Here is a 22,071-nt window from a genome sequence, read left to right on the forward strand (position 1 = left end):
CGGATCCTTCGCATTTCTCTTTAAATACGTAAAATCTTTTTTATGTCAACCTCTGTAATTACAGAAGGTGACACTGACAGATAAGTCCCTCTTTTAGGCACAGTGAGGAGTTAATATGTTTTTGCTTACAAAGTTTGGAACAATTAGTTTCTCTCCTGACTCATTTCTGTAATAACAAGAACAAAGTTGGATCTACTGAAGAAAGGTATGACAAGAATAATGAACAGGATATGCCCAAGACAATCACTGATTCACCTATTGTCTCCAAGGACCAAGGACGCTTCAGGACAGGCGCAGGGCATCACACCTGCTCCACGCAAGACTGAATGGGCCAGCAGCTTTAACTCCAGAATTTTTTCCTCTAAGCTGTTTTCATAAGATTTTGAAATATCAGAACCTGAAAGTTACTAGAAAAGTTATCACTTTTCTAACCTAATAAAAACGTTAATACATAGTTTGTCACTTTTAAGTGCTTTCCATTGTGCTCTCTGGGCATGAGGTAGTACTACTAAAATAAGGTTTAGTTCTATTTTTCTAAGCTTTCAAGAGCCAGTATTTGTTCTCCAGAATAGGTTCTCAGATGACTGGGTGCCATTATAGTACACAGTATTGCAGATACTAATACACCAGGTTTCACTGCAGTCCATACAGGAACTTGTTCAAAATCTTATGTTTACAGAATGAAAGGCAAGTTTCTTCTTCAAAAATAATTTCTACAAAATCTGAGACAACTCTTAAATTATCAACTGCGTTTTCCCCTGTCGGGGGATAGGGACATGATGGGACGCCCCCTTTAACATCATCAGAAAGATTCCTGATGGTAACATGTTCTGCAGTTGAAATATGCAGCAGGAGGGTTAAACAGTAACTCAGTTAAAATAATTATTTTCCCTAAACCATGATAAAAGTTCTGTTCTACACATTCTGCCTTAATTTCCTACACTGGTTTGTCACAGATTTATGGGATGTACATGAAGCTAATCCAGGGAAGAACTGCACTGATAATAAAATTGTTACTGTGATTACCAAAGCCAGAAGATTTCATCCTAAATATGTAAGAAACGGCAACTTTTTAAAGATTACTACTGAATGTGCATTTAAATCAATCGGTGTTTTATGAATGTTTATGAATGCTAAATGATTTTTTTTTCCCTCCACAGAGCAGGAACTAATTTTTAAAACTGCAAAATATTAATTATTCTTGAAAATCTGAGGATTTCCTTGAAGTCGTCTGATCATCTGCTAGTTTTGCTTTATCATGTAAACCTTTTGATAGGAAGGTAGATTTCAGTCAATCTAAAATATAAACAAGAGATACAGACTTGGCAAGCAAAAATAAACCAACAAATGAGCCCAAGCTACTGTTTCACAATGGCACACTCTAAATCAGTCATGGTTCCAAACTTGAAAACAATCCCTTGCTCGCTTAATGGATCTGTGTCAGTAGCCCCCAAAGCAAAGAAATGGCATGCACATGTGAAAGTTGAGCACAGCAGTCAAAGTACCATTCTTTACCTATCATTTAAAGGTGTGTACCTTAATGCCTTTAGTGTCCTCTTCATCAAAGGACCCAATATCAAAAGCATCTGCTGCATTTACTTCTCCCCGGGGAGGAATCAATGGTGGAGGATACTGGAAATAAAAATAGCGTAATTGTAGACAAATTTATGTACACTATTTAAATTCATTCTGTAGATAAACATGGCCTTTTCATTTTTTTAACACATCATACATGACTACATAACAGCATGTCACTTGAAAACTTGAAAGTAAATTTCAGTACAAAGAAGTTCTCCATTCTTTTAGTAAAAGGTCTTTTCTATCTTTTTTAGAGGAAAAAATCCCACTTTTGATAACTGCTGATAACAGTTTTCATCAACCATCTTCCACGTACTGGCACAAGTGAGTACCTGTGCTGGGAACAGGAATCCCCAAGTTTTCTATCTGCTACCTGTCCAGACTTCCTTATTTTTACTGCTTTACTATGGGAGCTAAAGTTACTGTTTGAATCCTTTACCTTCTGCAAATAGACTTGCTGCCAATCGATCCCTTTGAAGAAAGCATGCTCTTTCACTTCTTGTGCACTGCAAAATAAATTAACTGAAGTTAACAAAATGAAGGGCTTTTCAAGTATGTTTGAGAAAGTTAAAGCTTTCAATGGTCAAGCATTTACATCACTTGAAAACATCAATAAAATGCTTTTTTTCAAAAAAGATTTACATAAACAACAGAAGAGAAGACTAATATGGAAACCCTGTAAGCAGTGCTGAACGTCTGGGAAGCAGTCACACTCATTTTACTATGAAAAACCATTACCTCAAATAAAAAACAGTCCTCTTCTGTTTTCAGATCCTATAGATTAATTCTAAGCAACATCCTTGCTCCATTGCATTTGATATTATATTTACTTTATAGCAAAATAAGCAAAAATCAAGAGCAATCAGGCTCTTGATAAGCCTGAGCTTGAAAAGTAATCTCAGACTTGGTGACTATCATCAAGGACTTCATGACGTAAAACTCTGAATATATCACTGGAACAACACCTTGCATCCATCTTAGGTATGACTGACTGTTACTCAACAGGCACCACACATTGCCAACAGTTTCTCAACAGCTGTTTACTTCTCCCGCAGTTTTCTTCCCTGGTCTCACATCAGGCAAATACTGCTTTTTAGATGAGTGATAGCAACACCTTAGAGACTCACAGCAATAACCCTGCTTCTCTCTGAATATGGGAGATAACAATATTTGCCATTTAAAATAGAGGTAACCCAAAATGAAGCAAGTGTTCATGGCTTTCTGGGCATCTTTTGTAGAATAACCTCATATCATTACAGTTGCAACAACACAAATAATATTTTTAGCTATCAGTATGCCTGAATCAAGTAGTACAACTTCATGTCAAAACAGATTAGGCAAAACAACATAAAAACAAAACAGGGATGAAAAGTACTAACATCTAGAATAAGATATATAAACCCCAACAAAAATGAACGTGATTACAGAGAACTAAATGGGAAAAGAGAAAATCTTTAATGACAGAAATTTTGTAATGTGCCCACAACCAAAGCAAGCTGAAATACAGTATCATATAATTGCACTTTTCAATTTTTTCTTACCTAAAGTAAAATTACAAGGAAGTTTTTTTTATTTCATACTATGACATTTATTTTAAAAAGTGGAAGTTTTTAAAGTCATAGGTCTAAGGAGAAGATGACACCTACCTTCTCCCTTGGCAGCCAAGTCTCTTGCTAACATCCCGCTGCAGAAGCCCTTCCAAAAGGGACTTTAGTTCAGGAGAAAATGAATCTGGTAACTCCACATTCTATGAAAAAAGTAGTATCAAAAAGGCATTAATTAATATATTTATTTTGATCTGTTTTCACCACATACAAAAGTAGCTTTTCTTTAATAGCATTTGTAAAAACTACTCTTGCATATGTAAATACAGCTCTTTCTCAGAAAGCAGGCCTTGAATAAGTTGATGTACTTTTTAGCAAAAACGCAGTTTAGTAAGTGAGAAGACCGTAACTGCAACTGCCACTGAGATCCTTACCACGGTGAGTGTCATCCGGTCGATCTCATGCTTATCTTTGGTTTTGTGCTGTCTGAAAGGACTGTGACTGTAGAAATAAGAAAATGCACTAATAAATGTAAAGCCATAACATATCAGGTTATTTCAGCGGTGGCAACTCCAGGAAAGTGTGTAGCATCCTTTTAGTCCTGTTCTTCCACCTCATCAATCCTGTCCTGCAGAACAATAAGATAAGCAGTGAAATGCTTAGCTTCTACAATGAAAAATTAGACTTTTCACATTAATATACAGTTCAACACAGTGACTACTAGTCACACCTTAAAAATATCAACGTTCAAGTTCAAGTTCAAGTTCTTAACATCTCATTTTCTTTTCTCACTGCAGAGAGCTGTGCCACTTTGCAAAAAAGTACATCCTTCCCATTTTCAGCATGATTGCATACAGTGGACATGAAAATTAAAGCCACAGGAAAGCAGTCATTCAACTCCTTTCCAGACAACATATAGATTTCCCTGTGAGGATTACTAAAATCAGGGAAACCTGATTCAGTTAATCCATACTAATGCTTGTTGTGAATCAAGGTATTCTTAAATGACCCTGACCAGTACTGAAACACTGTGCTGTAAACTCCTTATAAATTACATCTCCAATAAAATAAATCGCTCCATCTAACAAGAAAAAGTTCTCAACAGCAATTGCAATACAGATATGCAAAAACATTGACCTATACATGGAAAATGAAAACATCCTACAGAACTTACCGCTCATCTATACAGGAATTTATACAGACCTTTGAATATTACAGATTTACCATGCAAAACTTAAACACTAGCTTAAGAGAAAGTAAAAAATCTTTTATTATGAGGTGGGTTTTTTTTTTTAAATTAAATTTAATGTGTATTCCCTGTTTCCTAGTCATCTTCAAAACCTTAAGGGAATGTTACTTTTCAAAATTAAAGGGTTATTTAGCTATTAGTTCATTAATTACCCATTATAACGCATTTTGTGTTGCCACATAGTAGCATGTACTGCCTTGTTTCACTGGTGACCTGCTACTCTGGAGTTATTTCCTATTTGTCCTCAAATTGCTTCTGTACCATGGATCTGCTGGACAGATCAGAAATTCGTTTTTCTGTTTTTAAGCATGACAGGTAAGGAGGCAAGAGTAAATTGCTAAAATATGGTCTCAGATACTTTGACAATGAGGCTCCAACTTGATCAGGAAAGCAAACGACTGACTGCATACTTACCGACAGGATCTTATGATCAACTAAAGTTATTAAACACCAAGAAAGAGCACTACACGCCCAATCCTTGTTTTGCAATCTGGATTGTTTAACTGACTTCCAAACAGATTAGGAAAGCTAGCCCACGAGGAATAATCCTCTCCCTTTTGCCTTCCCGCTGATACCACCCCACACACCTCGGCTGGGAAGAATCAGTCTGCAAAGACTGCAACCTCCTCTTCCCACAAGTCCGAGTTTTGCTGCTAAATGGGACTGTTAACTTCTAGGGGCCAGTTCTTTCATCAAGCAACTTTAAACCTATGAAGGAGGAATCATATCAGCGTCAGATGGATGCCCTGCTCCTCTGTGCCCAAGTAACTCAAAGGGAAAAGGGCTCAAAAGAAAAGATGAGGAGTCCCTAGCGGTCCTCTTTCTGAAACACATTCTTCTCTATCCTCCCAGCAAACCCAAACTGTTGCATAGCTTGCTACCTATAAAATTCTTCAGGGAGTGATTAGAGACAGCGTATTGCTCACAGTTGCATGATGCATAATTCTAAATTGCAAAGAAAAAAGGAACCATTTAACACTATTTCTTTATTTATTGACACACATACATTTACTTTGTGAAAAAGTGGAAAATACAAGCTTACCTTCCATTGTATGGTGCCTGGCATGTATAAAGGTAAGATCTTATAATTAATTATCACTTATTAGAAGGACACAGAAAAACTTAACTGATGACCAGTATTTACAGAGAAATGCTCTGAAAAGCTTAGAAAACTTCTGTTTCACCAATAACACTGAAGAAACTATTTTCAAAAAATATTTGCCAACCACCACATATTGACTGTTCAGATAAATCTGTTAGTAAATTCTACATAGGCTTGTAAGTTTAGTGGCAAGGTAACAGTCAACAAAAGCTGTAATTATTATACTTTTGCACATCAATATGTTCACAGGTCTAATTCTGTTACTGGAAGCATCCATACCTTAGAACTTACCCAAAAACTACAAAAGGAAAGAACAAGTATAATGCTAAAAAAAGGAACAATGCAACAGTCTTTTCACCATAAGAAAAGTTCCTAAGCATAAAATTAATTCCCTAATTTAAAAGGGCAGCTAGTATATTTAAGCAATGAATAATATCACATCATCTAAAATACTAAACTATTGCCAAAAGATGAGTGGATTGCCTATCAGAAGAAGTCACGAGAACAGGCCTAAAGAGTGGATGGGAGCTTCAGCCTTCCTCACCGCACGCGCCTACTAAAGGAAGCAGGGTTCGAGTTTTGTTTAGTTGTTTGTTTTGGAAGGAAAACAGCTTATCTTAGTCTCATGTGCAGATGTGGTATGAGTTTCAGGCACATGTTAAAAACAAACAAACAAAACAGGTGACGAGACTTGACTCACCCTCTCAGCAGCTTGAAAAGCATGCAGCCCAGAGAGAACCAGTCGGCACTGCTGTCATATGCTGTTCCCTTCTGGAGCACCTCTGGAGCCATGTATCCGTGGGTACCTCTGCCAAGTAATAAAATCTTGATTATGGTCAGAATTATCATTGTAAAAATGTCCTGTAATTTCTTAAAAAGACTTTAAAAGAATGAATCCTAAACATCATTGTTCTTTCGCTTTTCCTATGGCCATTGCTGCACACTCATCCATAGAGACCATGCAATACCTTAAAGCAGAAACAAGAGGAAAAATTAAACAAACTCTAGCACCTGCAGTGAGATTTTAACAGAACTGGAAGAGAGGTCAGTAAGTAATCTATCTGAGCGCGGGAGAGGAAAGAGTTAGAAAGGTAGCGTATTCTGACCACTGGGCTTACAGGGAAGCCAGACACGAGGAGGCAGCCAGGGCTCCTCATCTTTGAGGCCGGACTGCTCCAGCCCTGGGCCCTGTGAGACTAAGGCAACCCCAGACACAGGGCTAGCAGGCCTGGTTTATGCTCTCTGACACCTCTTTCACACACCTCTCTCTCAGCCGACACTCACATGCCACTTTCAACAAACAGAAATAGCCAACAGAACATCTCCTCAAGCGCTGGCCACCCACAGCAATAAAGTTACCATGTACTGCTTTTACCCTCTACTTAATTTGCAAGAATAAACTTTTCAAGAAGCTACTGTAGTGCAAATCTTTTAAAAATATGACAGGATCAAGCTTTTTTGCATAAACTCTGAGACTAAATTGGCACAAACGAGGACCTAATAATATAACATGCCAGATAAACTAGGGAATCCATGTATGATGCACAAAATTCAGGTTCCAGTTATGATCTGATGTCAAGAGATAGAGATACAGAAAGAATACAATTTGCCTGAACTTACAGAAAAATCTAGAAGAAAGAAAGATACAATAAATCCTGGGTTTTTTAGTCAGTTTCAGAATATTTTAATTTTCCATTTAGGACAATTAAAACAAATGTGAACTTTAACTCAGTCAAGTTCTTATCTTCTCTGAACAATGAATCATCTTGAAATAATGTGTCATCTTCCAGCCATGCCTACACAGCAGCTGCTACAACTGTGCAGGAAAACAGAAAAGGGAGACCGAAAAACTGTAACAGTATAGCCAGCAAAGCTCTGTTACAGAGAAAGCCTATGCCACACAAGTGTTATTTCCCTTTTGGCAAATAATAAAAAAAAAATGTAAAGAATTTATTTAGCAATAATTTCATGTGCAACAGAGCTCACATAATACTTACACACTAGCATGTGGCTTCTTTTTAGAAAAATCACAGGCCAGCCCAAGATCTGATATTCTTACATGCCCATGTTCGTCCAACAGGATGTTTGCAGGCTAGAAGTGAATAAAAAGAGAAAGAATACTGCTCAGTGTTTTTTGTTTGATGGTGGTACAAATCCTCAAAACACAGCAACAGTCTCAAACATCAATACCCTCTGGATTGCTACTTTTATTAAAAATCAAAACAGAAACACAACTTTCAAAGTCAACAAATATTTTATAGATAATATCTACACCTTTCTAGCAGATTGTACTATTCAATTCCGTACAAAGATTATGAAAATCTGAAAAGTAAGAGAAAAGCAAAACAGACAAGGCTTGAAACGTGAGCCACACAGCGGAACAAAACCAATCTGGCCTCGAGTCCTCACTCCTTTTGGTTCTTTTACAGTGGGGGCTGCATGTGCATCTTACACCCCTTAATTGCATTCTACATTCTACTGGCTCCATGCAGATTTTTTTCCATTTTTGTTGGTCATCTGCCTAATGTCCCCCTGCCTTGGGATATCCCTCAATTTCCCAACTGTCAGTGAAACATACTCTCGAGCTACTGCCTTTCTGTCAGTCTCCCATCACACACACTCCCCTCTAAGCATTTTCAAAGCCTAGTACATTCTGTAAACTAATATCATCATTAAGATGGTAAATGAGGTGAATATACTGAACAGGGTTTATTGCAACACAAGCAACGAAGCAGCTTCCAGGCCTGTTTAACTGGGTAATAACAAATTAGAACTATGTTGAACAATTACGAGAAATTTAGATAAAAAGGTAAACAAACAATCTATATCCTTGCCAAGAACAGATTTCAGGTAAGATACTGGGAGTGTACAAGAAATTCCTTTAACTCATCTGTATTTCTGGATTGTTTGTTGCTACCTAATCTTTGCAATCTATGCACATGCAGCCCTTGTGTTTACCTTTAAGTCTCTGTACACAACAAAGCGATTATGCATGTGTTCTAAGCCCAGGATGATTTCAGTAGCATAAAATCTCATTTCTTTTTCAGAAAACACTCCATGTTGGGAGAGGTGGTAGTGCAAATCTCCTCCTAAAATTAGAAGGATTGGGACATGATTAAAAGAAGAGTAAGATCCTGCTGCACTGAGGGATGGCAATACACAGACTGGGGAAGAAAGAGGCAGGTGTGGGGTAGCAGGGAGCACAGCAATTGCAGGTTTAATAACCAAGCATGAGAGGATTCAAGTGCTGGATTCAAGTGTTTGCACACTCCATCATGAGCAAGTACACTCAGCAAGTATATATGCTGACAAAATATCTCAGGAAGTTAAAGAAAAAAATGATCAATTTGGAACACCGTTTTTAAAATACATTTACTTTGCCCACATTTGCATTCAGTGAACAATCCAGCAACTGAATATATACAAGTTTCTGTAGGACCGAATAAATTAGCATATACAAATATTCATGCTAGGGATGTTTTCACACTTTTAAAATCAAAATATAGACACAATACAGTGTCACTCTATGAGGTAATCCACACCATCAACAGAATGAATAGTGAATATTCCAAGAACACAGTTTCTGATCAAGCTAAGAATTTAAAATAATCAACCAATTATTTTAATTTGACCTACTGTTTAGATTTTAATGAGAGTCCTAACGAGCAAAACATCAAAGCCAGTCTCAACTGCTTACAGGATCTGAGCCCTATTTCTCAACCAAATTTTTCACTTTGTAACATGCGATGTGTAAATGTACTCCAACATCCTTCAGTGCTCACTGCCGGACCACAGTGAGAGTTCCAGTGGGAATCCCACAAGCACAGAGCATCCTCTGCAGTAACAGAGCTGCAAGATCTTCCCTCTTGGCACTGCCAATTGGTCTCTTTGTGCCTTCTCATAACAGTTATGCTAAGGCTTCTGGAAATCAGTTCTCTCCTTTGATGAATGCTTCTTTGATGAATGCCCATCTATTTTCCTTGCAGTGCTCTTCATATTAGCCCTTTACTTCTGTTCCTGGAAATTCTACCACCTAAATCTCCTCATACTTTTCCAACATGACCATTCTTTCCTTAAGCTTCCAGCCTAATAGCTCCTCTTATCTTAATTTAGGTATGCTAATGTTATAGAGAAATGGGTATTTTTCAGCTCATTCTACACATTCACTTGTTTAGGGCCATTTCCCCCTCCTGCTCTTAGGTGGGTGCTTTTTGATGCCTGTTTCCCTCCCCACACACACTCTGCTCATGATCTCAGCAAGTCCTCTGGCTAGTTTCTGTAATGCTATCATCATCTTCCTTTCATTAGCCTTGCTTACCATTCATCAGGTCCAGAATGAAGCAAAGTTTGTCAGGGGTGTGGAAGGCATAGGTCATACACACTATAAAGGGACAGTCCTAGGAACGGAATGAGCAAATAGTTTATATCAAGTAATAAAGAGAGTACTATTTACAGAACCTAAAAACATAAAATTTATTTTTCCTATGATATTTGCTAATATTCATAATAATTTGTTAAAGCAAGTTCTTTATTAAAAGTTACATCTCTGATGTTTCATCTACAGTTTAAAGATCTTAAATTTGCTATCAGGTTTAAATTTGAAAATAAAAAACAATAAATCAAAGACTGAAAGAAATGCAGGCAATAAAGCTATCTTCTAAACATTTCCAATTGCAGAACATAAGATAATCTAGAAATATTTACCTGAGTTTGTACTAGACTTAAATGAAAGATATATTAAAAATAAAAAGCTTTATGACAGCTCAGAAAAATAATCCTTTTCCTATGAAGTGTAAAGGATACACATGATTTCCCTGATTGCAGGGAAAATGTTTAGCTGTTGGAACACTAATCAAGAATCTGAGTCATGTAATATAGGAAATTCCAAAGGCAATGCCAAAGGGAAGACAATTTTATCCTTACCCATATACTAAACATAGGCACACTGATAACCCACTGTCCACCAGGTTGCACTTCACTTACAAAGCTATACGAATGTGACAGTCAAAAATTCTGCCACCCTCTGCTGCTCAGGTAACCCCACGTTTCAGCAGCATTTACAGCAGATGTTCAGGAGGAACATAAATACACTAGAAAGGAAACTACAAGTCTCCTATATGACATGTGGGAAGCAAGATCAGTAATCCAGAAATGAAGTGAGGCATGGGTGCGGATTTAAGAATGTCACTGAAGAGAAGCCACTCCCTGGGATGGATTACATTTTTATCTCTTAATGCAGTTAACCTTAATTTACGCAGATGTTTACAATTAGCAGCCATAAAAAAAAAACACAGCTGGGAAAACACCTCTTTAATGCTAATCATCTGTTCAGTGTGCTGATACTGTAATGCACATATACTACAGAAAGCCGTGATGGAAAGACATCAGAGCTTTGCTAGGTCTTCTCTTCCTTCAGCCCACCCTTGATGCACGTGGCTCCTAGCAGAGGTGGCTACTGCACCACCAAGCCCGTCTCAGAAGCCATATGAAACCCTCGCTGTTCTGCTAGTCCACAAGAACTTACAGAACGGTTGTGCTATCAAAGCAAATTTGACTGAGCTGTAAATACTGATATGTAAAGGCCTGAACCCAAACCTCAGAAGTCGACAGGAAGAGAAGCTTAAGGGCTGATGAGCGAGTATACTGTGCAGGAAACAAGAATATGAACTAACATAATTTAAACAATGTCCTAATTATTATAGTATTGATAGTGAAAGCTCTGGGAATCTGTGACAGGAACTCGTTTCCTTCCCAATTTAGAAACAGCAAAACACGATGACCTTGGACCAGATGACAGCAGCTATGCAGCAAGGTCTGCAGGCCCCCTCCCTGGTCCTGGTGCTGGCAGCTGGCTGATCTTCAACAAAATAGGAAATAGAAGGAAGTGGCCACATAATATTCGCTGCCCGTTCAGGTCAGTTTAAGTCAGTTCATCAGATTTTCCCTTCCATAAGGGAAAATCAAGTAAAGCTTACACGCAAACCTTGATATGCTCATATTTAAATTACAGATGATTCTCGGATTTCTTGGATTGATCCTGCAGTACTGTTCAGATCTAACTGGTTTTCTAATGTTAATTGCACAAATACAAGTTCCAAGGAAACTCAACAAAACACAGGCACACATCTGAAACGCTCTGTAGAAACACGCGTGAGACAAATGCCTAACTGCTAAATGTCCTGGAAATATGCAAAGACAAGACTATAGGCAAGGCAATATGGAATCTAATAAAAGATATTATTTTCCTTATAAACTTGGTATTGCTCATAACAGCAGACCATTATGGTTACCACTCAACTTCAAAATGAAAGCTTTAGTAAGACTATTTAAGTTGATTTTCTGAATCAATTGCATAATTCAGAATCTCCCAAGCAAGCATCCTAAAAACTTAGAGCAATCAAATCATCTAGGATTTAGTGTTAGAATTTAAACACTGTAACATAAAAAAATAAGAGTGTTTCCATCCCAGAAAAAGTGCCTAGATTTTAATGGAATTCAATTTTTCAAAGAAAAGAAATCTGCAAGCATAAATGTGATGAATAATTCATTTTAGTGTAAACCTTCCTAATTTAATCACTACCTCCTTCATCATTTAATAGAGAGGAGAGATTTGTGATGGTGCCAGAATATATTTTGCAGCTGATTATATGTCAGGAAAAGAGTGTTTTCCAGCATAAAAATAAAGAAGTACAAAAAGTATTTACCTTAAATGAAGTACATTTATCTTAAATGAAACACAAAGCAATAAATCAAATTTCCCAAGAGATTAATATTTTTAATACTATGTTTCAGTTAAGCTTCTGCTCCGAAAAATTTGAAGAAGAGTGTGGTAACAATATATGAATTAAGAATAATTTGGAAACAGCTCATTACACTGGAGCAATTCTGCATTAAATCCAAAATAACTGATAGAAGATAAACTTTTAGTAATACACCATGTGGAAGGAGAAAAATGAGAATATCTGTCATAAATTGTAGGAGCGTAATGTTTTAAAGATGTTGCCATATTACAAAAGACTTCAGATGGAAACCTTCTGATTCTGACTTTTTCCTGTAAATACCTCAATATTCGACGTCAGAGCGTGTCCTGTAGAAAGGACAGCAGCAAAAACCATGTTCGTAGTGTGAAGTATCCACATACTGTTTTTAACTTAACAGTAGCTCTATCCTGACGGGTGTTTTTTAGAAAGATGTAAAAGTCGATGCTTCTACAATGCTGAGATTTTATCTGCTATTTCAACAGATGGTTCTTGAAGTCACTAAAAAAATCTGGGAGAAGATTCCATTCTTCCATTGAACTCAAGACTCCTACAAATCTTGGTGCTCATGAAAACAAAGTGCCTGTTCTTCTCAAACAAACAAAAGCCCAGCCCCAAACCCAAACCATATTTGACCATTGATCTCAGATGCAGTTTGTCCACTTTTTCTAGGAGTACCTGATACTCATCATCCCTTGGGGGAAACTTGAATCCAGTCTCCCTTTAGGCAAATTATCTAAGAGAGATGAACAGCCAATCTGTCTGTTTTTGTCAAAACCAGAAAACCAAAAGGTGCAGCGGTGTGGAGCCACAGCCCTGCAAGGCTGCTGATCCGGCACCTGTGCCGTCTGCGTGATCACCTGTTACCCTCTAGGAAAAGATTTATTTAATAACAACCTTCTTCAACCATGCATTTTGGTAGACTGATTTTTTACAGTCCATCAGCAGTGACGTTCTGGTTGATTTCAATTTTGTGGTTTCTGAGTATTAGGCAAATATCATGCAGTAAAGGAAATAAATATCTTTTAACAAAACTGCAATATTTTCCTTGCTATCCTATCTTCTGCGAATTTGAAGAGGTGTTTCAAGCCTGAAGACTGAACACCTCTCCCACGCAGGAAAAGGGGGCCTGTATCTTCTTGTGAGGGGAGAAACAAACCTAGGGAGCAGTTTGCCCACGCTGCACCAAAAGCCCAGTGCCCGAGCGAGCACCGAGTCAAAGCACCACCAGGAAAAAGCTGCTCTGGTAAAGTAACCACAATGTTCTCAAACGTAGGAGCTCCCTATTGAAGAACCAGTTGTGAATGCCAGAATTTTAGGTGGGATAATAAAAAACGATTACACAAGTGTTTGTGTAATCTGCACAGCTGTTATTACGTGTTTTGTAAAGACAGCTGGACTCCTAGTTAAATGACTAACTGTGCGAAGACGAACCCCCCAGGTCCACTGCTGCTCTGTGTAGTGCACAAATCCTGCTGCGGGGAAAGGCGAGCACCACACAACTCTAATAGCTCGTATTCACAGTGCTGAAATTAATTATCTTATTCTATCATTTTCAGAATCTATTTAATTCTGCATATTCAAAATGCTCCGGACTATGATGCAATGACAGATACAAAATGCTATCAATTCAGGTTGGATGTATAAAATCTCTCTTCACATTAGAAAAATTAAGGGGGAAATTGGGAGGAAATGGCAGGGACAGGCAGTCTGTCTTTTATCAAACTCTTTTTCAAACTTCTGAGAATCTAACAGAAGCTACACTATAATGAGCTGATAACCCTTCGCAAAACAAAACAGGAAAAAAAAAAAACAATGAAAGAAATGTTTGCCTTACTTTTTTGTTGCTAAATGACTAGCTATGCTCTGTCGCATCAGAGCTAGTTCCAACCACTAGCAGCCTTGTAAAGAATTATTTTTGAACCATTAGACACAAAAATTCATGTTCAGAACTGAAGAAAAAGAATCACAAATTGAAGTTAAATAGACAATTACCATTAATTTGGCTGATTTCTTGCCTAGTCTGCACTACAAATTTTATCCACTTGCCCTTCCGGAATCCTGAAAGTTTTGGTTAAGCTAGAACTTATTTTATTATTTTTTTTTGGAGGGCAGGGGGAGGAACTTGAATCAAAAGTCTAACTGATAAATCCAATACAATTCTGTTGCTAAACTGTTCCAACTGTTAATTTCGCACATTAAAAAAAAATGAATATTTTTTCTATCATTTTTCTAGCTTCATTTTCAAGCCAAATGCGGATGCAATTCTACAGTAACGGAAATACACTGACTTTTAATAGCAGTGCCTGTCTACCTCTCTGCTGTGAAAGGTTGGGGCAGGGGATGGGTATGACAGTTTCTGAAGAAAGGCACAAGAAACACACAAACCATTCTGTCTTTGCAAGGGCCTTAGGGGCTTTCCACTAAGAAAAAAATTAAACTTTATGGTGAAATCTTGATGCATAGCTTCCCTAATTTCCTTTTTATAGTTTACCTAATCAGAGTATTTCCAACAACAGAGAAAAATCACCCAACCAGAACAGAGCAGAAGCTCAAAAGCTGCTCTAAAAGGAACAAAATTGCAACCAGCTTCATTCCTCTGTCAATTTGTGCAAAAAGGCACCTCGCATGCCTACAAGGAGGCTAGAAAGTAACAAATGTGGTCAAATTCATAGTGTTTTTGTTTGCCTAGAAAAGCGCATTACTTAGCAACTGAAATTTTGTATTTGTATGTAAACCCAGAAAAACACATTTCTATTTTTTAAACCTAACTTTGCAGAAGACAAGGGGCTGTCACAGCACGGGAAGCTTGCTCTGTAACTGGGCCTGTGAGCAAAACAGTGCCAGCTGTCAGACTATCGGCTGGGGGAAAACAGCCCACGTCAAAGCCTCATCGGATTGATGGGACCCCCTTACCAGCAGAGGACCTCAAGGATGCTGAGCATGCACTTAAAGGCCAAAATGATACTAAATGCACAACAAATTAGATCTCAGAAAAGAAATCAGCATTTATGAATCCATCTGGACAACGCAGAAGTGAAGGTAAGATTTCCACAGTCTGCAAAAGATACGGATCTCGTCTTTGAGAGAAAAGCAGAAAGCCCTCCCTGCAGTCGCACAGGCAAAAGCAGCCGCATTCCTGCGGAAGACGTACGTGGTGCCCGCATCCTTGCCGTCCAACAGGCCTGCAACAGCACCGTGTGCAATGCCTTCCCAGGCTGTAATTGGGCTGGGAAAAGTGGATGTGCTTACCCTGGGCTGCAAATGCAACATTTCATTTGAACACCGTAACAGCCATGAGCAAAATTAACCTTTTTACCAGCCTCCCGTGTAACCATGGTGATAAGAGCTGATTTCAAGTTTTGTTTAATGAGGTCAGCGTACTCAGCAGGTTCTGGCACTTCAAAGTCTGCTTTGAAGAGAGTAATATGTTATGGACACCACTGAACTTCTCTTCTACAGGTAACAAGACACTGTCGGGTGGAACCAAAGCCAGTTAAGTTGGTTTTTATGCATGTCTGTGATGCTTCCAACTTTATATAGACTTGCATGCTCCTAGACACACTCACTTTGTACATATTATGGATAGTTACTCAGCCAAAGTACATAAAAAAAAAGAAAAGAAAAATTCGATAAGCTAATGTCATGGTCATAGGAGGAGGTGGAAAAATCAGTAACTAAGTTTTTTTTTCTGAAACAGCATCTTATATTTTTATAAGAGTGTTATATAACTATAGGAGAAAATAAGTTTTTCTTTACCAAACAGAATAACATTTTGGAAAAGCTTCAAATATAAATATGTTTAAAAGGAATTTTTAAAAACTCAGATGGTGAAAAAAAAATAAAAGAATTAGCTAAGGAAGGGGTACCTCCTCAATCCTTTCTGCAAAGATGAGATGCTGATTTCTACAGGCACCCAAACCAAAAAGCAAGCTTATTTTTCCATCCTTACTTTGGACACATTGCTAGAACGTGTTGAGGAGTATTTTTGCATGTCACACAACTGAATTAATGAAGTATGTACTATATGTCACAGTTTTAATATTACATGCAAAAAAGAAGAAAAACAAATCAAGGATACTTACTCCTGTACTGACAAGAGACAGCATAATTCTTTCATTTAAGGCTAATGTTTCTCCTTGCTTCATCTTGATTCTCTTCTTATCTAAACATTTCATTGCATACCTGAAAATATTAACCATTCAGAAAAAGCACCAGAAAAGGAGTCCTCTTGTGCACAGTACTTTTTACAAGCAGTCATGCAATGCATATTTATAGCAGCCTCTATGCAGTCTCCTTAAGGACTTGTACATGATACCAGAAATATCATTACATGACTAAATAAGAAAGCATCCAAAATCTCACAGAAAGAAAACATAATTTTCATCAGAAGCCTCCTAACAAAGAAATATACTTAAACAAATAGTTTGAGTTCAGCAGTAAGACATCATAATAATATGGGAATTATGTATCATAGGACCATTCCTCAATACCTTTAAGCAAGAATTTGCAGTTTGTATTAATATAGATCATTTATACCTTCATTTAACACTTACAACTCTACAGGGAAAGTAACATCCTAAGCACACACTAGGTTTTTTTAATTTTTTCCTGAAGTTTGTGTTCTACTCCCAAAAGATGATCAGATAGCTTTTTAATCTTCTTCTACATTTATATTACACAGAATTAATGAGTGGCTATTACAAAATACCTCCAAAGAGATGCACAAGAATAATCATCAGTGCCTCACTGCTTTTGATACCGTCCTTGCAGATGGCCGGGGGCTGGTTCCCACCTGCAACCCTGCTCATGGGAAGTGCAGTTGGGAGGCAGCTCCTGGCTGATGCCAGCTGGTGCCTACTCCATAGATGCAAGACCAAAGATTACATGAATTTTTTATCATCAGATTTTTAAATAAAATATTGTATTTAGAACAATAAAGCTACAGTTTTACAAAGTAATGAAGCTTTGCTTGAAAAAGAACATTAATCTAACAACCACCAAACAAAAGTAGGATGTATCACGGTCGGTGTGTTTTTTTTTTTTTTTTTCTTTTTTTTTTCAAAATGCTTGGTGAGCCTCCTACTAGACAACAGCAGAAAATGACACAGAATGACATTTACTTTCTTCCATAGATTTCTAGACATGGGCAATCATGGATTTTTAGGACAAAGTCATTCATTTCAAAATATTCTTTGGAAAACACTACATTACAGCATGGCATCAATGCACACTGGCTGCACACTGAGGCAGCTCTGCACTGAACAAGGCCTTGCATCACCTTCTCTTTGCATGTCACCACTAGCACTCCCTACACGAGCAAATCCACTGCTTGCCATGCATGTGTTGTGAGTGGCAGAAAAGTTAGAGTGAACATACTGGCATTAAAACTTTCGTAAAAGACAGGAATATATTTGCAGAACAGGTTCTTGCTGAGAAGTCTGCAAACAACAACTATAAACAGCATTTTACAAGCTACCCTTTACTTATGCTTTGACATTACTGATCCAAGTGAATGATTGGGGCCATTTAAGGCTGGCTGAAATCAAGTGTCTCATTCATTCTTTTATCAAATTATGTGCCAGAAGATGACTGTTATCCCTCCTTTTAGACTGCTTTCTGAATTGCATTTCTTGCCCCTATTTATATGTCCTTGAAGGAAGTGATGTGAAAGAAGCCTCAGGTGTATCTTTGTGGGTTAGTGTAACACCAACGGCATTTACCTTAGAGGGGCGGCTTCCCAAGCTCCTTGCAGACAGTAAGTGCAGCAGAGGCAGACATCTAGAGTGGACGGGATCTGGATTAGGGATGGGTAAACAGGTTTGGATTAAGAAAGAAATAAACCAAACCTCTACCCAGAAACTGAGCCTGATCTCAAGTTTCACTTCAAGTTTGAAAAATCTGGATTTCCTGCATTTCACTTCCCTTTACTCTACCTACAACTGAGAAAAGCTGTTCTTTGCTTGCCCACATAGACCCAAGGCTTATCCACCTCGTGCCATGGCAAAAATTCAGACATCACAATGACTGAAAGGCAAAAGCTACCTCTTCAGGGTAGAGGCCTATTTAGTGTGGCTCAAGCTAAATAAAATGTTTGGTTTTGTACATAGACAAATTAATGAATTGTACATGGACGGAAGTACCAAAGCAAGAACAAAGACAGTATTGTTAGTAGTAGTAGGACGTATACTTGAGGTCACTGCAAAAACATTGAGGACAAAGGTAACTTTAAGAGGTCTTCCACTTATTAATAGCTCAGAATTTTATTATCAAGGAGGCAAAGCACACACAATTGCCAATGAAGCCAGCTGTAACTGCAAAGACTTGGCTCTTCAAACATGTCATGCTTATACAGAAGAGAAAAGTGTAAGGATAGTTCTTGGACCAAGATTGTTAAGAGAAGAGCAAGATGAAAGTAAAAATCTCACCAAGAACAATTTGGCAAATTAGTGTCTAAATGTTCAAAACACAACATAGAGGGACAATTATGCCTAAAACTTGAAATCTGTTGATTAGGAGAGATATGTGAATGACAGCGAAAACCAAAGAAACCCAGAGAAAACCAAAACACACAGGGGCTGATCTTCAGTTCCTCCTCAGCATTCTGTTTAACAGTTCAACACTGGAACCATGTTCTTCCCGGTGTAAGCAAGCATCACTGCTTTTGCTACTGAAATGTGTGCTCATGAGGACAAAACTTTCTTAATTTATACAAATGTAGAATGCCATATTCAGAATGTGCCCTACAAACTGAAAAGCACTGGGGTCATATTCCCTTATCATCTTTTAACCTTACCTTATGATGACTCATTTCCCACCTGTTCAACACCTCCATTCTGTGAGGTTACCATCCACCTCCTTAATGGAGGTAGCTCAAACTGAGCTGGAAAACTTCACCCAAAGGAGAAGGGGAAGCATCAGCTACATGATACGTTTCATGGCAAGAACAGTAACCTTCAGCAGATGAGGGATAACACCTCACACAGTCACCAGTTTCCACAAGAACATTGTTCTGCACTGTCAGGCTCTGATCCAGGAAATCACTTGAGCACATACTTAATTTTAAACACATGTGCAGTCTCCATTAATTTGGACAAGACCATTTAAATAAAGGATGTGCTTCAAAACTCTGCTAGATTGGAGCCTCACTGCCTGGGACATAACAGGATCAAATATCAAATGAGACTTAAAGATGATCCAGAAATCAGAACCTCTTGGCATAAAATTTCATTCCAATGAAGTACACAGTAATGTGACACTGCTCTGCAGTGATTTTGTAATAAATTACTGGAAGGATTTCTTGCATAGTTCAGAGTTTACAATTATCTTTAAAATACAGTGTGTATATACTCACATTTTTCCAGTGTCTGCTTTTCTGCAGCCATATACTTCACCAAATCCCCCTCTTCCAATTATTCTATGTACACTAAAATCATTCATGGTCAGCTGTAAGCACAAAAAATAGGCTTCATTTTTCAATATTATGAAAGTTACTGTGAAAAATCTCTAAATAATCTACTAATATATTAAGAGGCTTAACTATTATTATTCATACAGTATACATTGCTCTAGAAAACTTAGCACCTTAACATTTATTTTTCAACATACTTGCGAGCACTAGAGTCTCAGTAGTAACAAAAAACAGTAAGACAAAAATGAGACTGTTGTTAGCAAAGACACTAACACATTCTCATTCACGACAAAGTCTGCAGAAGAGGATATTTGTTTTTACAGAAAAAGAAGCTGCACGAGAACTACATGGAGGGACAAAGCAGAAGCTAAGTTTAAGAATACTGGAGACAATGCCTGAACTGTAATGGGAAAAAGAAGAGAGGATGGTGTGGGGTGGTTAAAGAGAAGCACTTCTAGCACTTCAATTTCTTCCAGCTTTTATAAAATTGTAAGGCTATTAGCTCAAAACAGGCAGAAAGGATGTCCAGAAAGGCACTGTTAAGACTGAACAGCTAAGAATAGAACAGTAGAACAGCAACATTCACTGTGCTTCTTAATAAGGCCTTTTAAGAAGCAGTATTCAAAATTGAACATTTTCTTTCTCGTATCAGCCTTTGACAAGATAAATACACTTGTAAGTACTTACATGAATATTTAGTTCTACGTTTTTCCATTGACAAAATCTAGTAAACTTGTCACTGTAGAAAAAAAAATGAAAAGTTACCTGAGGCTATTTGAAGTATTATACGAAATATCAACACACTGTTATTGAAAATAAAATTTACCACATGGCGAGTTGTGATATTTAGTAATCAATAATCTTCTTTATAAACAATTGTAATCTCTCCCCTCAATAATTACTCAACACTGCATACTTAATATTTGCATCCTTACAAGAAAAAGATACCATACATCAGTATTCCTGCAACTGTAAGTGTTCAATATTTCTTTATATCTTTCAGACTCTGTTTTTAATTTTTTAAAGCAACCAGCAAATTAATCTAAGAATTAACAAACTTTTAAATTACAGAAAGAAAAAGATATTTTTAAGGAAACAGGCAGTTTAATGTACGTTAATGAACCACAGTATACTCCAAAGAATATTTTAAACTTATTTTATCTTAAAACAGGAAAAACATCAGTATTATTGGAGGCTGTTGCCAAAAAAATCTTTTCCTATTTCAAAATAAATTATTAACTATTTATATTCAAAAAAGACATTTTTATAACTATTTCAGTTTGTCTGTAGAATACCACCATACCATTTTATATGATATAGTTGGCAGTAGGTGGCATGGGCCAAATTTTACTGATTCTGTATACAGGAGTAGCTCCATTCAGATCTTTTCTGTTTTATTGCAAGGTGTCCAGATACAAAACAAAATTAGCAGGTCTTTTTAGTCACATAGAAGAAATGGTTATTCATGAAAATATTCCCTAAAATCACTGTTTGAGTTTTTCTAAAACCTTTAAGATACAAATTATAAGCAGTCTGTTTTTATGCTTCATTAAGCAATAGAACCATCTTCCACTACCCTTAGAGAATTTTTTTTACCAATATATCCTGACCTTTACCATAATACACACAAAGACAGCCATTCACAGCTTGTTCATAATATACTAATGAATCATTAAATGAAGTTACTAAACATTTTTAGCCTTATTTTACAGCAATACTTAAGGGACCTGACTACCTCCTAGATTAGGTAGAAAGTTCATGCAATATATTATGTTCATACCTTTCCATAAATTTTTGAAATATTTTTCCTCGGAGACTATCACAAATTTCTTCTATATATGGCTAAAAAGGATTAAGAAATACATTTAATATTTAAGCACATAATAAACTGATGATGCAATACTATCCATTAAACATAATTCATGTGTTAAAGCTCCAGAATTTGCTGCCATTAGAAGCTCAGGCTGCCATTAAATTTTAAAAGCCAACATCCAGCCATTGAAAATTCTGCAATGAGCATAATTCTGTAAGGTGCTGAAAATTTGCTCTGCATTCTATAAACATTAGCCCTACATAACCACAGTATTTACTGTAATTTGCTTTAATTAAGCTCATTGAAGCATTTAAGCTTCATTTAGCTTTTGGAATCTTAGCAGTTGTGCTGAACATACAGTATTTTCATGAGCTACAAAATCTTAAATATTCTCCTTGTGGGAGCTGCACGAAACCTGTGTATTATGCCTACCTATGTACAACAGGAGGAAGCAAATACTGAAGCTTTATAACAGAATCACGGCATCCAACTGGAAGTTTCTTTTCTGTCACATGTGTTTAAACACTAAACATGTTCTCTCCTTTGGAGGCCACAATCCCAAAGAGCTGCTGACACATTTAATCTTTTTCGTGCTTCTCTCCTTTCTGACCTTAGC

The 22,071-nt window shown here is 37.2% G+C and overlaps 1 protein-coding gene across 1 annotated transcript in view; it reads right to left on the reverse strand.

The window, feature by feature from the left end:
- Nucleotides 1–22,071, reverse strand: part of GRK3 (G protein-coupled receptor kinase 3) — a 74,381-nt gene that overhangs the window by 5,978 nt on the left and 46,332 nt on the right. Inside the window, exons 6-17 of the mRNA XM_062589750.1 lie at nt 21,423–21,484; nt 20,330–20,381; nt 19,586–19,677; nt 16,317–16,416; nt 9,792–9,870; nt 8,432–8,562; nt 7,471–7,565; nt 6,174–6,281; nt 3,557–3,623; nt 3,225–3,325; nt 2,018–2,084; nt 1,537–1,632 (exon numbers count right to left, since the gene is read on the reverse strand). Coding sequence (XP_062445734.1) covers nt 1,537–1,632; nt 2,018–2,084; nt 3,225–3,325; nt 3,557–3,623; nt 6,174–6,281; nt 7,471–7,565; nt 8,432–8,562; nt 9,792–9,870; nt 16,317–16,416; nt 19,586–19,677; nt 20,330–20,381; nt 21,423–21,484 — 1,050 coding nt within the window. The remainder of the gene's footprint in view (nt 1–1,536; nt 1,633–2,017; nt 2,085–3,224; nt 3,326–3,556; nt 3,624–6,173; nt 6,282–7,470; nt 7,566–8,431; nt 8,563–9,791; nt 9,871–16,316; nt 16,417–19,585; nt 19,678–20,329; nt 20,382–21,422; nt 21,485–22,071) is intronic.

This window comes from Rhea pennata, chromosome 17 (genome assembly GCF_028389875.1).
Source record: "Rhea pennata isolate bPtePen1 chromosome 17, bPtePen1.pri, whole genome shotgun sequence".
In the NCBI taxonomy this organism is placed as follows: Eukaryota; Metazoa; Chordata; class Aves; order Rheiformes; family Rheidae; genus Rhea; species Rhea pennata.